Source organism: Anarhichas minor, unplaced genomic scaffold (genome assembly GCF_050575085.1).
Source record: "Anarhichas minor isolate MPS153535 unplaced genomic scaffold, ASM5057508v1 ptg000007l, whole genome shotgun sequence".
Lineage (NCBI taxonomy): Eukaryota > Metazoa > Chordata > Actinopteri > Perciformes > Anarhichadidae > Anarhichas > Anarhichas minor.
Window position 1 is genome coordinate 15,644,565 of NW_027466453.1, and position 14,117 is coordinate 15,658,681.

The window sequence follows — 14,117 nt, forward strand, 5'->3', positions numbered from 1 at the left end:
TTGCTCTATGGTGCCTCTAACTTCATAAAAATATAACGTGAGGGACGTTTATTTAATGCTATTTCAAAACCAGAAAAAATAAAAACAAGCAGAAAATCATGATGCACCGCTTCCGACAGCTTTAATAATACTACATACAAAAATACATGGAAAATGCAAATCCCTCCGTCTGTTGCACTCAAAACAGACAACAAAACAAAGAAACAGGTTAATAAATTAAAACACACAGAATAAACAAGTGCATGCCATTCATGACCTTTCTAGTGTAGGATGTATCGCTAACACCTCCCGGCTTGTGATGCGGTCTAGGGGTCCAATACTAAAACCTTTGAAGAATACATAATATACTGCATATACACATCTATTAACAGATTCAAGTCCCTTTGTGGTGTTGCTGTATATGGCTGCCTCTCTCTGGTCTCCAACCATCTAACTAATAATACTGACCTGAGAGAAAGAAAAGAGGACTGGATCAGCTGAAAACATCCAGCGACTAGTAATGTCTGGACTAAACTAGACTAACAGATCACAGAGTTCAAGTCAGCATTTTGGATGATGGACAACCGATTTCAAAAGTAACCTGCCCCTTTCCACCACGACATTAACAAAAAAAACGACACCCCAAATGCATATAAAAGGTACCTACGATTTTGCTCATTTGTTTCTTGCCCGTGTTGCATTGTGGGAAGGGGATGAGGTGGAGTTGGGGGGCTGAGGCAATGTTGGTTAGTCAGCCAGGCTCTGAGTCTTTTTAGGTGGGAGAGACAGGGCAGAGTCAGACAGAGGGACAGGGGGGAGTAGCTGTCTGATCACCGCTGTTTGAGCAGCGCTCTGTACATGGCAAAGCCCAGCACGGCGAACACGGTGGCACCGACGCTCGCTCTCAGCCAGAAGGTGGAGTTCTTCAGGTCGGCCTGAGCCATGTGCCTGAGAGGAGGGAGCAAGACACACAGAGCCGGTGAGGAGAGAAACAATGCAGCATACAACTAGGGCTGGGCCATAACTCATCTTTTAATATAATCATCTATCGTGATACATAACGACATTGTCTAAACTGAAGAGCATACCAGCTCATACCCCAGTGTCAAAATATTCATCATCGAACAATTTCTTTATTGAACTACCTGAAAACATGCTAAATCGTGATGTATATCGTTATTGAGATATGTTGCCCAGCCCTAACACAACATAACTCCACAGCTATAATCACAGCGGGATCAGTTGCCAAATACCAAAACAAAGTCATGTGCTCTCTCTGCGGGGGAAACTTCCTAAAATCAGGACCATAAATGATGTGAAACAGGAACACATGCTTTATCTTGACAGTTGGTTTAGTTTTAGGAGACAAAAGGAAAGTTGTTGGACTATGAAGCAGCTACTCCGACTAGCACTGGGAGTAAAATATAGAGCAAACAAACACCTGCCCTACCAAACACACATCCAGCTGATCTGGCAAGAAACAAACACTGCGGAACTATACAGACTATAATATATACAAGCAATGAAAAATGACAATGGAGACAACAAACCCAAGTGTGACTGGCCTTCAAGTTAAGCCTACGACACAAGTTACTATACCCGGGTGGGATCCGGACAGAAACCAGCCGAAAATGTCAAGTTCACATCGGTCACCTGCGCTCAATGATCTAAAACTCAGTCTAGCCGCCTTTAACCTTTAACGGATTAGTGTAACGTTTTGGAAAATGTTCTCCTTCACTTTCTGGTTGAGAGTTAGATGAGAAGATTAATATGACTCTCATATCTCTATAATTCAAGGCTACAGCTGCCGGTTAGCTTAGCACAGTCTTCTGTGCTAATTGTTGAGCTTTAGAGGTGCTGGTAGAAAGACTTCGCTACCCTTTGACAAAGCCATGCTAGCCACTGCCCCCCGTTTCCAGTCTTTGTGCTAAGCTAAGCTAACCAGCTGCATCATATTCAGACAGACAGAAATTAGAGCTATATTGATTCAGAAAGTGAATAACCATATTTCCCAAGATGTGGAACTATTCATATAAAGACTCCATTAAGTCTCTCTAAAACATTTCAGGACATAAATATGAACATTACTAATTGCTGTTGAAATAATGACCCGACATCCTGAATAAGGGAGATGAATCTATCAAACGCATACTCTCTCTCCCCCCCCCTCTCTTTACCTTTCTGGGGGAATTAGCTGCTCAGCAGAGGCCTTCATAAAGATGGACCCCTCCACGATGGAGACGGCTGAAACCTGCTGAGTCAGGCTGAAACCCTCCTCTGACAGCAGGTAGCCACACACACACACACGCACACGCACACACGCACACGGTAGAGCTGGGTGATACTTTAATATATTTTCATTAGTAAATAATCTGTTTAGCCTGAGGTGACGTCTTCTAATGCGTTATTTTGTCGGACCAATGATTTAACACCAAATATATTAAGTTTATTATCCTGACAGACCAGAGAATATTCACATTTACTAAGAGAGTATTTATCTGTAGTTTGAGTAACCGATTAGCTCTAATATTGATATTATATATTGAAATGATCTATAAATGCTTGTACTGCAGTAAATCTTCATTAATATTAGTAAAAAATTATTCACATTTTCTTGTTTACAATTTTAAAATGTCATCACATTCTGGACAAAAAGGTGAAAAAAATACTGATATTTAATTTGTTTATCAACCGTAGAGCTGGAATAATAATAATAATAATAATAATAAACTGATATTGTGCTCGGAGACTAAACATCATTGAGACTTGAATGAGATTCAGTTACTTGGCAGAATTATATACTTCTGGGCAGATGAAATTTCACAAGTATCAATAGTTAAAGCAACCATAGTGTACGTTAGCAACGTAATAATATGGAGTGATATCTGAACTCATTCATATCACTCAGCTCTACCAATCCTGAAGAGTCAGGAGCTCAGACCTCCACCCAAACCATCAAAGCACAAGAACAACCATAACTGCATACCTGGTCAAACATCACCGCACACTTCAAACAATCACACACACACTTCAAACAATCACACACACACACTTCAAACAAACACACACACACACTTCAAACAAACACACACACACACACACACACACACACACACACACACACACACACACACACACACACACACACACACACACACACACACACACACACACACACACACACACACACACACACACACACACACACACACACACACACACACACACACACACACACACACACACACGGCAGCCAGGTTGAAAATGTGGAGCCATGAATCTTGTCAGCGAGTAAACTAAATTTCAGAATATGTAATTGTGAGTTTCTTTACGGAATACATTTCACGCTTCTCTTCATTCAGTTAATCAGTTTTTTTCTGCTGCTTTCTCTTACGTATTTTACGGTCATTGTATCATTGTACGTCACTTTTTGATTGGTAACAAATTATAGAGCAAACCAAAATAAATCACTAGTTTCCTGACACAATTCACTTTTGTAGCTTGTAGTTTCTGTGACCGATGAAGATTTCAATGCAAGACGACTTCCAGTCAATCAACCCACTCTTCAGAAAACACGTTGGGCGTTCAATGTGGTGTGTCGGGCCCTTGCGCTGCCACGGCTGGCTCGTTAAATGTCATGCTTATTAATAATGCCAACAACCCGCAGAGGTTAAAAACACAGCATGAAGACAAAGAGATGAGTGACCCGTTCCCCGCTCAGCACCGAGGCATGCCTGTGGTTATGCAGAGAGGCAGAGAACAGATGAGCCAACACAACGGCAAACAGATTAGCAGCAGGTGAACACGTGCAAGAGGAAGAGGAAGAGGAAGAGGGGAAGCCAAACACATGCGTTTGAACACCTATAGAGTCGAAGGAAAAAACACAAAGACAGGAAATACAAGATAGGGAAAAACAGGATGAAATGACTGGTGATTGGTGCAATACAATCAAATTAAACATCAAAGAAACACATTTTGATTTTAAACATCAGCCTGTTACATTTACGAAGTCTCAACCCAAAGGAGAACAAGTGGACAGCGGTTTGTATTATAATAGATGTACAAAAACAACGGTGCTTTTCAAAATAAAAGTCTCCTGTAGGTGTAGACTTCACTATTAGGAATGGAAGTGAAGACGAAGGGAGACTGAAAACATCATAGACAATCAGTCAAGCACTCTTTGATAAGGCTGGTGCCATGAAGACAATTAAGAATTTTAATACTTTTATGTGATTCAAAATAAATCGGATATCAAACATGCAGACATCGATGACGTTTTCAGCACAAACTAAAGAGAACGGCTGGTTTGTCTCATTCTCTGAGCAAATAATGTGTCCGTTAGTCAAGATTTAAAGTTTGCATATCCACTGCAGGACAGGAAGGAGCGAACAACTCAAAAGTGCTCATAGCTCAAACTTAATTGTCAAAATTCACACCCAAATTTATTTTGACGTACTTTTTTTAATTTTCAAATGCTTCATAACAGGACTTGATATTTTTCCAGAATGATTAACTGGCTGAACAACATGGACATGGTGCACTATAGTTATAATAACATTATAAATATACTCAGAACTATCCAGAGATATCTACTTCTATTCATTCCTCTGAATGAAGTGAAAATGTTTTTTAAGTTTACAACACATTTGTGTTTTGTATGTGGGGTTAGTATTAGCAGTTAATTTGCACTGCACAAGTAAATAACACCATGCACTACCCACACACACAGTCACCTCCCTGGCTAGCAGGCTGCATGTTAGCGCGGTCACACCTCGCTGTGTCACAGCGTACAGAGACCGGGGGGGCTGGCTGGAGCTGCGGCAGAGACCAAAACACCTCACGTGACCCACGGGACTTATGCACACGACAAAAAAAAAAGGACGACTGAAATCTGAGCTCACTTTTCCTTTTGCTGTAAAGCATCTCGTATCTATCGAGGGTTCCTCCGAAAAATGACGCTCAGAGAAGCAGCGAGAGCTACGACGTCGTGTTGATCAGTGAACCTTCTCACTGTGTCGACAGTGATTGGCTGTTCATCAATATAGAGGAGCACAAAGAACGTATCGTACTAAATGATATTGAAGTTTAAAATGTTTTAAAATACCTTGTGTCAAGTGCGACACCTAGTGGTGAACTTTGGTACACCGGTCCAGTCCGGTGGTTGGGTAATATCAAACCAGTGTGAACATTTTTTCACCTCCTCAACAGTAACTCTGTTACTAAAAACACAACAGTTCTTACAGTAAGACTGACTCTTGACTTTACTCAGCCAGGTAGGCGTTACCGTGGATAGATTATAAATATATAAAAGAACTGAGTTTGTACCAAATATCACCGTCAAGAACCATCACCTTGCTGAGGTACAGCTGAACAAATGAGAGAAACCCTACGGATGACGGCTATGTGGCAACACAGCGAAGCAAAAGGAGAATTTCTCCAAAAGCAATCACATTAGTATTATAATTATTCACAAATGGAAATCCGTACTATTTATCCTGAACAACATGCATCACAAGGTATCGCTACCGTCGCGTTCATTCACATTTTATAGTCCCTTGTGTCCTGAAGTGGATATGCAGTGTAACCCTGACCACAGGAGAGCACTGAAGGAGAGAGGAGCTGTCACCATCACCGGTGTTAGAGAGCTTGGGTAAAAAGAAGGAGGAATGAGTCTATGTTAAAACACTAGAGCTTATTCTACGTATGAACCTGTTGAACATGACCCTGCGGAGGTGGGCCTTAATACTGCGCAGCAGCTCCAACTTGAGGAGGTTCTGACACAGGCAATATGTGCACCTGTTGGAGGCGCACATGCAGCGGAGACGGGCGTGGCTGCGGAAAGACACACAAAAATGCGTGTTTTCACCAGCACAGAAAGACAACATGAACCAAACAACACACAGAGAGGAGGGGGAGGAAGAGGAGGCCAGATCCACACTCATATTACATCTCTGAGCTGAAACCTGCACTGCTGCCATTTACCTTCACTTCCTCGTCTCAGAGACAAATTAAACTAAATCATTTACACAGAAATATCTATAATGGTGAACTGTCAAAGTCTAAACCTAAAGGTGAGTAAACAAGGAGAGGAAAACCACAAAGGGAGGCATCAGTCACAAAACAACTACCGTATTTTCCGCACTATAAGGCGCACTTAAAAGCCTTTAATTTTCTCAAAAAACGACAGTGCGCCTTGTAATCCGGAGCGCCTTATATATGGATCAATTGGTTAATTGGTTGATCCATACTGGTTGTACACGGCGCTCTGTCAAAATGCTTCAGTACGACTGGTAAACTACAAAGCCGCACCGCGGTAAACACCGGTACTGTGCTTACTCCTAGTCCAACACCACTTGTGTGTATAAAGACCCCAAAATGGCACCTTTCAAGAGACACGCTTACGACGCTATTCTATTCTATGCGCCTTATAATCCGGTGCGCCCTATATATAAAAACAGTTCTAACATAGGCCATTCATTGAAGGTGCGCCTTATAATCCGGTGCGCTTTATAGTGCGGAAAATACGGTAAATCAATTCTTAAGGGTAAAGACGTCGTCAGCTGTTTTGGTTTGGAAGCCGAGTGGTTTGATGAATTTCTTTTGAAGATTAAAAGAAGTCTTCACTGCAAACTGTGACTATTAGTTTGATCTTTGTGAAACTGGCTCTTTATCGTCATATGAATTATTTCATAAAGGTTGGTATGATGTATGTGTATCATGAATGTCTGTAGTCCTGGTCATTAATAATGCTAAATGTGTAAATTATTTTCAACAAGAAGTGATGCGTAGCTAAATTATATATTAAAAGAGCGCCTCAGGCTTGATGTCCTGTGCTGGGTTGACAGCTTAAAGGAGCAGTGTGTAGGATTTAGTGACATCTAGTGGCGACGTCGCAGATTGCAACCAACTGAACGCCCCTCTGCTGACCCCTCCCCTTTCCAAGCGTGTCACAGAACTACGGTGGCCTTCAGGTAACGCAAAAAACGTGAAGTGTGTTTGGTTTGTCCATTCTGGGCTCCTGTATAAAACATGGCGCTGCAACATGGTGGACCTCGTGAAGAGGACTCGCTCCCAAATAAATACACTACAATTATACACTATGGAAAACATATAGTGGCTTTAAAGTAGATTACACGCACACACAGGTCCGGGTGGGCGTGGTGGATAAGGTTCACTCACAGAGGTGTGAAGGGTTAACTACAGGAGACCACAAAGAAGTTCAATACTCACGGGTACATGGCCATGGTGGTGAGTCTCGTGTAGATGTCTTTGCTGGGTGCGTCGGTCATGCTGCATGTGAACGGCTGGGGTGGGTGGAGCTTATGCTTGCGGCAGAACTCGTGCGGTGAGAGACTGTAGTGCTGCCCTACTTCGTGCAGGTCCGACTTGGCGGCGATCACCATGCATGGCGTCTTGCTGTCGATGAAGTATTGCTGCCAAACACAACCGACGAATGTTAGACCGTATGTAGCAGGACCTTAAAGCCTCGGTGCCTCTGATGAGCATACATACCTTGTACACTTTGGCGCAGTATTCAAAAGAGCGTGGGTTGTTGATGTCGTACACCAGGCAGACCACATCACAGGCTAGGTCCGCCTCTGACAGGAAGTCAAAGTCTGGCATCACCTCATGGAGCTGGACGTGTGAGGACGAGACAGAGCGGGAGAGGCGGAGTTAGAAGGAGGGATTAATGTTTTGCAGTGTAAAACGCCCAGATGATGTAACAGTAAATGGTTCTTACCAGCAGGTACTTCTCCTGACCATAAACATAGGTCGTGCTGATGGCGTAGAGGGACTTGTGGTCTTCTCTAATCCGCCTCTGTCCCTGTGGTGGACAACAAACGAGGTCAATAACCGACACACATCAACACTATTTACATGTTTAGAAGATGTTCCCCTTCGACCCCGGTTTGTTTGCTCCAACTCCGGAAGTTGACTAAATTACAAGCAGCTTAACAAAGTGCTCACATCGACAATTTGTCATGAAGAAGTGTTATTTGTTGCATTTTGTTTTACTTTGGGCCGCCCCGCTACAATCAAAACGGAGGGTTTTACAGCCATGATCTCCACTGACCTCCAGGTTCTTGCCCAGGAAAGCTTGGAGGAAGCCGCTCTTCCCGCTGCCTCGGTCGCCCAGGACGTTGCAGCGGAAGACGCTGCGCTGGGTCTGTTTCTTCTGCAGGTCGATGCGCTTGTTACGCGTCACTGGAAAAAAAAAAACAGGGAATGCATGTTTTTCACAAGCAAGAATAAACATGATCAACGGACACATGCCGTAAAATCCATGCATTTCTTTTGTATTAAACTTTTAACGAAAAGAAAAACTTAAAATACACAAAAATAGAGTTGAATATAATTAGGACCTCTTACCTGTGATGGCAGCAGCTTGGGACTCCTGTTCATAGATGATAGAGTAGCCAAGATAACCCAAGTACTCCAAACTGCGCTGTACATCTAAATATGTTGTTAACCTACCACAGAAAAAAACATGATGAGTCAGCATGAGACTTTGGAAAAATGATCTGTGTTTTCCACATAATCATGCATGTCCTCCAGTATTGTGACTGTTTCCAGGTTGTGTCTGCAGCAGACGTGTGTGAGTGTGTGTGTGTATTAATAGATGTGTGCCACACTCACGTCCACTGGGAGAGGTATCCCTGGTATGTGATCCAGCCCTGTTCATTAGTGCCGACCGTGTGGTTGACATCCGGACCCCAGGGCATGTAGGGAAACACTTTGAACAAGTCCTTCACCTCCTCAGGCGACAGCGCACAATCCCTGTCCTGGATCACAGCAGCAAGGGCAAATGTGTTGACTCACAAATGGTACAATGCATTAAAAACAGAATTTCTTTTAACTCATTTTGCAGAAAAGTGGCCCCATTTCCATTTCTAAATCTTCAACCACTCACTTTGTCGTGTTTGTCAAAGACACTCTGGAGGAAGAGGTAAGCGTTGTGGTTGAGCTCTGTGGTGCAGTCTGGGGTGATCTTCACCCTGTGACACAGGGACGGACAGAAACGATCAGTTAACAGAGAGCTCTGGAGCCTCGACTGAGGGACTCGGATTCTGCTTTCAATGGCGACAAAGACAGAAACAATCTGCCTGAAGCACTGCGAGTCACATCAGTCAACCACAACAATTCAGTCGAGAGGAGGAAATGATCTGCGATATCAAAATGAGGAACGACTCATCATAATAAACCCTCGTATCATCAACACTGTGAAATCATCAGAAAGTAAAAGCTACCTCTTTCCCGTCTCCACTGTACCTCGTACATAGCAATAAAAACACAGATAACCTTTCAGTCTGCACTTACATGGGGAACAGGTACTCCTGTGTGAGCTCCAGGTCATCGTCGTAGCCAAACCTCCGCAGCACCGTCCAGGTGGTCTCGTGTCGGCCTCGCTGTATGAACAGAGTGTGCAGGAACAGGAAGCCTACAACAAAGAGCCAATGAGAGGAGAGAGGACGGGGTCATTTTCATAAACTAAAAGGGACTAAAGAGATAAGCAGAGAAGAAAGAACGATAAGTAATGATGTGGAGGACAGAGGAGAGGAAACAGGAGGGTGTCTGACCTTTAAGTGAAAGTCCGTTGTCTGTGACTCCGTCCGTCATGTTCCTCCTGACCACATTCTTTACATCCTCTAAGGCCTGCGGCGCCAGCGGGGTGTTGAAACATGTTCTCTGTGGACAAACACAAGAGAGACATTGACGTGCGCCTTGAGAATGTCTGTTTCAGGTTTCAGGTATGTTAACACCTGCCAAGTGACTAAATCTTATGTAGTCGTGAAAACCTTACCTGGAAGAAGTTGAGCTCGTTGTCATTAAGGATGCCGTCGTTGTCCAGGTCAGACACTTTGAAGATTCTAGTTAAAGACTTTATGCAAGAAGGCTTCAACTGTAACACAGAGGAAACATTATCACTGAGGCGGTTGCATGAACAACATTAAGCGTTACTTTAGGGATGCAACAATCATACTTTTTCTCTCTGGATATGATTCCAAAACCAAATCTGATACCTGTGCTCTCTTTTCACCCCAAATATAATATCTGTATCCCTCATGGAGTGGAGTTTATTCTGATGTAAAGGTAGTGTGAGACCAGGGGTTTCTGTGAGTTGGGTAGCAGGCTCATATTATAAGGTTTATAAGGTACATTAAAATGGCATGACAAAGACACTATTTAAAAACATATCGGATCGGTGCATCGTGACTTCAACTGTGACCATTTTACATGTCTGCAACTGGTGTAATCCTGACTGCTTCTTCCACAGAAACCATTTTGACAACATGCCACAGTAGAGAAGGCACAGGTGTAAATAACTAAATAATGATGGCTGAATTGCACTTAGCAGCTTCAGTTTCCTGGTCCTGGTTTACACCTTTTCCTACGATGAAACGTCTACTGCACAGATCTCACCTCCTTCTCCTCCGGGCAGTACAGGGGTCCGGTCGGGTGGAGAACAGCCTTCTGGGCGTAGTAGAAGAGCTCAGAGATGTTCTTCAGGTTTTTGGCAGAGCACTGAGGAAAGAAAATAAAGCACATGTGAGAGTGTGTGTGAGTGTGTGTGTGTGTGTGTGAAAACTTATTTACACCGTGGTTGTATATTGTATGCGTTTGATGCACGTATTTCTTATATTTCTCATTCCTTATTTCTATTATTCACTTATATTCTCGACATATATTTGAATACTTCTGATAAAGAGAGACAGAGATGAAAGTAACTCAGAGAAGCAGGACACAACCTGGTGGAACAGTGAGCCAGCAGTAAAACATTGGTCCACATGTTCACACGAGTCCAGCTCTCACGTCCTCTTTCTAACCTTGTAACTAATCCAGCCGAGGACGACACGACTGAGCCGTCTCGTGTGACGAGAGGGAAAATTTGAAAACAGTAACGCAGCGAGCGGCTTCCTCCGTGACAGCCAGGCCTCTCGACACACTCGCAGTCCGTCAGTCAGCAGGCCGTGGCCTCGGAGCATAAATCTATTAATGATTCAGAGTGGAAGTGCAGTCAGGAGCTGGAGAGCAGCCAGCCACTGCTCGTATTAGATTTCTTATTTCATGCTCTCGAGTGCTTCACCAAAGTACTTTCTTTGACATGTAACGGAGTGGAACCTCCAAACAGCCCTGTCTAAATGGATCCAACAGGTTTCTATAGGCATGTTTGTGTTGATCTCTCACCTCTACGCAGGTCTCGATGTCCTGGTATTGATTCATGATTGGCAGGATGGTCTCCATGCTGCTGTGTTCCACCAGGTCAGACTTGTTCCCAACCAGGATCAATGGTACCCTGAAGAAAAGCCTGTTCATCACTGCATTATAGAGCTACACCGGTCAGTCACTTCACCAATTAGCTGAGCGACAGAAAAATAATAGGCAGCTTTATTTTGATAATAGATTCATCGTTAAAGCAATATTTTAGACAAAAATGACAAGAACCCTCTAGTTGCAGGATCTTCAGAGTGATTTGCTGTTTTTTTTTCAGGTTTTAAACTGAATATCTTTACGTTTTGGACTGTTGGTTGAACAAAACAAGACATTTGATGATGAACGATTAGCTTTTATCAGCTTGATGACATCTTATCAACAAATATATATTCATTCATGTAGTTTACAATAACTAGCAACAGCAAAAACAGGATTAATTGTTCTATATGTCACATAGTTTGGCATGAAGTTCAGTCAGCGTCAGTTTAACAATGTAACGGCCTCTTTTGAATGATCTTAAACTTATCTCTAGCCATCTCTGGTATCAACCTTGCAGATGCAGCACCATCTAGCTGACGTGACCCACAGTAAGCACACATCGATCAAAGTGACATGAACACACACCTGCTATCCTTGTCCGTTCTGTCATTGATGAGTGGAATCCAGTGGCTTGTCACCTAGTGGAGTAAAGCACAACTTCAAACACCGGAGCCGCACAAACATTCATCAGAAACACAAATTAATTTCCTCAGATTAAGATGACGACGTGTATTTGATTAACTGCGCTGAGCGCAGAGAGAAACCATGCTCACCTTTTCAATGGACTTCTTGTTGTTGACCGAGTAAACTATGCAGATAACGTTTGCCTGTCAAGACAAATACCAATATTAATACATGAGCTACAGACACTACAAGCACAGATGAGTGAGAATTAAGGGAAACCAACCTTTGATATTTCTTGGTACAGCTGCTCGTCTGACTGTTCGGCCTCTAAAATGTGTCAAAAAGACACATCAGTACAGTCCAAATTCAATTTGATTAAAACCGTCCTCTGTTTAAAAGGTATATAAGTGGTGTTAGCATTAGCAATCGTATCTAAACATGATTCAAATTGAATTGTGTTTCTGTTTCTAACAATAAAACAGGTCTGAAGAATTTAGGTTGAAATGTTTTTGAATACAAATGGTTCCAATCGGCAACTAAGAGCACAAATCGTAGTAAGCGTATGTTTAATGTGTGTGTGTGTGTGTGTGTGTGTGTGTGTGTGTTTAGTAGAGGGAGGGCGTACCCGAGTAGTCCACTATGTGTGTGGGTACCCTCTCTGGGGTGACATCGGCTGGGATGGTGATCTCCTCGGCTCGACGAGGAACCTGGAAGACAGAGGACAATGATCGAAACATCTGACAAGCAAGCCTCAAGAAATATAACATAAATTCCTGTATTTTCATCTTTTTACTCTGTCGATTCTGATTTCAGACAAATCTAAAAACGTATCAGCTGCCGGGATGATTTCCAGCGTATCTATCATCTGATTGCCCGTTGATACGTACCTCATCGGGAAACTCCTCGCTGACCAGAGACATTATCAGCGAAGTCTTCCCCACCTTGGCTGTACGGGCAAAAGAAAAAGAAGATTTTATTACAATCTGACATTACACACGTCTTTTACTGACACTGGGTCATTGACATGTGACCTCGCTACAATTTCTATTGAGTGGTCTGGGTAATACCTTAAGTGACAGGGCACAGATAAGAGCAGCTCAAGAGAGTTAACGGAAGCTAAAGAGAGTTAAGAGCCGAGTTTTGGCTGTAACTCTCTCAGGACCAGTCAGTACCAACTCCCCTAATGTGGCAGCGTAGGCCAACCTGCACAGCCATGAGTGAAATATATAAATAGTACTGACAACACATATGCATGCTTCAAAGAGAGCAAACAGACCAGGTGAAACAGGTTAATTCTGCCCTCACTCCAGGGTCCTGGGAAAGTCAAGATATTGTAATTATATAATATTTACCCATAATTCTGTGTTAATATGCAGCGCATCTCTGTGCCAACTATAGCTGGAACAATTAGTTGATTAACAGGACATTTATCAGCAACTTTATGATCTATAATCTTATTTTTCCTAGTCTTTTTGTTTCAGAGTTCATATCAGGTATTCAGGTACAGTCTAACCAAAGTTTGCAGTAAACACCACCTTCACAATGCTTTTCATATGTGGACATGCACACATGGGGCAGCTGCCATGTCGTACTATTCAAACTACAGTTTTCTGGCCGCCTCTTCCTAATATCATGTCTCGTTATGATTAAGCAATGTGTTGAGTATCAACACATGGAAACAGTCGCTAGGTGCATCTGCTAACTGTAGCTTCTAGCTCCACCATTAGCATGTTAGCTAGCTAATGAAGCATTCAACGGCTTCGGGATTTAAAGACACCTGCTACTTACGTTCCCCTACAAGTAGTATCCTCACGTCCTTCCTCATGTTTTTAGCTTTTTTAAAGACAGTCTTTATTGTTTCATGTAGTCCTTAGATAGCCGTACTCCTCCTCCAGCAGGTCACCTAACGTCAGGCCTGCGCACTGAAGTGCTGCCGCTGTCAAACCCCTCCGCGCCTTTGTAGGACAAAACGGACGGACAGTTTTAGGAGCTCCTCCGAGTTCACCACGCGCTTCTTCTCAACTTGTGACCAATCAGCTGAGGAGTAAATGTCATTTAAACAGTAGCGTGAAGCACATGTCTCTGTAATTGCATGTTAATCACACTCTTTTCGGCGCTTGCATAGCATTTCGCAGTAGACGTTTCATGGGCAAAACCCGACCTCCAACACACCGGCAACTACAGCGAGTCATACAGGACAAACTTCAACTAGAATTTTAAAAACGCGTTATGCTGCTCTCTGGCGCCAAAGAGAAGGATTT

At 43.0% G+C, this 14,117-nt stretch overlaps 1 protein-coding gene across 6 annotated transcripts; it reads right to left on the minus strand.

The window, feature by feature from the left end:
• Positions 1-96: 96 nt before the first annotated feature.
• On the minus strand, positions 97-14,050 carry rhot1a (ras homolog family member T1a). Of its 6 annotated transcripts, none has more exons than XR_012952893.1 (21): positions 13,645-14,049; positions 12,744-12,802; positions 12,482-12,563; positions 12,140-12,183; positions 12,006-12,059; positions 11,818-11,870; positions 11,167-11,275; positions 10,402-10,503; positions 9,782-9,880; positions 9,558-9,666; positions 9,298-9,418; positions 8,891-8,975; positions 8,617-8,762; positions 8,350-8,450; positions 8,054-8,184; positions 7,721-7,804; positions 7,492-7,614; positions 7,210-7,412; positions 5,689-5,811; positions 647-927; positions 97-447 (listed from the first exon to the last, which is right to left on the minus strand). XR_012952893.1 is itself a non-coding variant. In XM_076086130.1 (21 exons), the coding sequence occupies exons 1-20, from the start codon at positions 13,679-13,681 to the stop codon at positions 2,178-2,180; spliced, it is 1,944 nt and encodes a 647-aa protein (XP_075942245.1). In that variant the 5' UTR covers positions 13,682-14,050; the 3' UTR covers positions 97-927; positions 2,157-2,177. The 6 variants fall into 6 exon arrangements, 5 of the variants coding, with proteins under 5 accessions (XP_075942245.1, XP_075942244.1, XP_075942248.1 ...); XM_076086130.1 differs by adding an exon at positions 2,157-2,256 and having other exon boundaries at positions 97-927; positions 13,645-14,050; XM_076086134.1 differs by lacking the exons at positions 97-447; positions 647-927 and adding exons at positions 3,077-3,840; positions 4,705-4,794 and having other exon boundaries at positions 13,645-14,050.
• Positions 14,051-14,117: the final 67 nt, after the last annotated feature.

Bases quoted from the DNA above. Each gene is read 5' to 3' on its own strand.
- rhot1a (XM_076086134.1), bottom strand. From the start codon at position 13,681: ATGAGGAAGGACGTGAGGATACTACTTGTAGGGGAAC. The intron at 10,504-11,166 runs GTGAGAGATCAA...TTCTTTCCTCAG, and splicing joins ACATCGAGACCTGCGTAGAG to TGCTCTGCCAAAAACCTGAA. The intron at 5,812-7,209 runs GTGAGTATTGAA...GTCTTTCCGCAG, and splicing joins ACCACCATGGCCATGTACCC to CCACGCCCGTCTCCGCTGCA.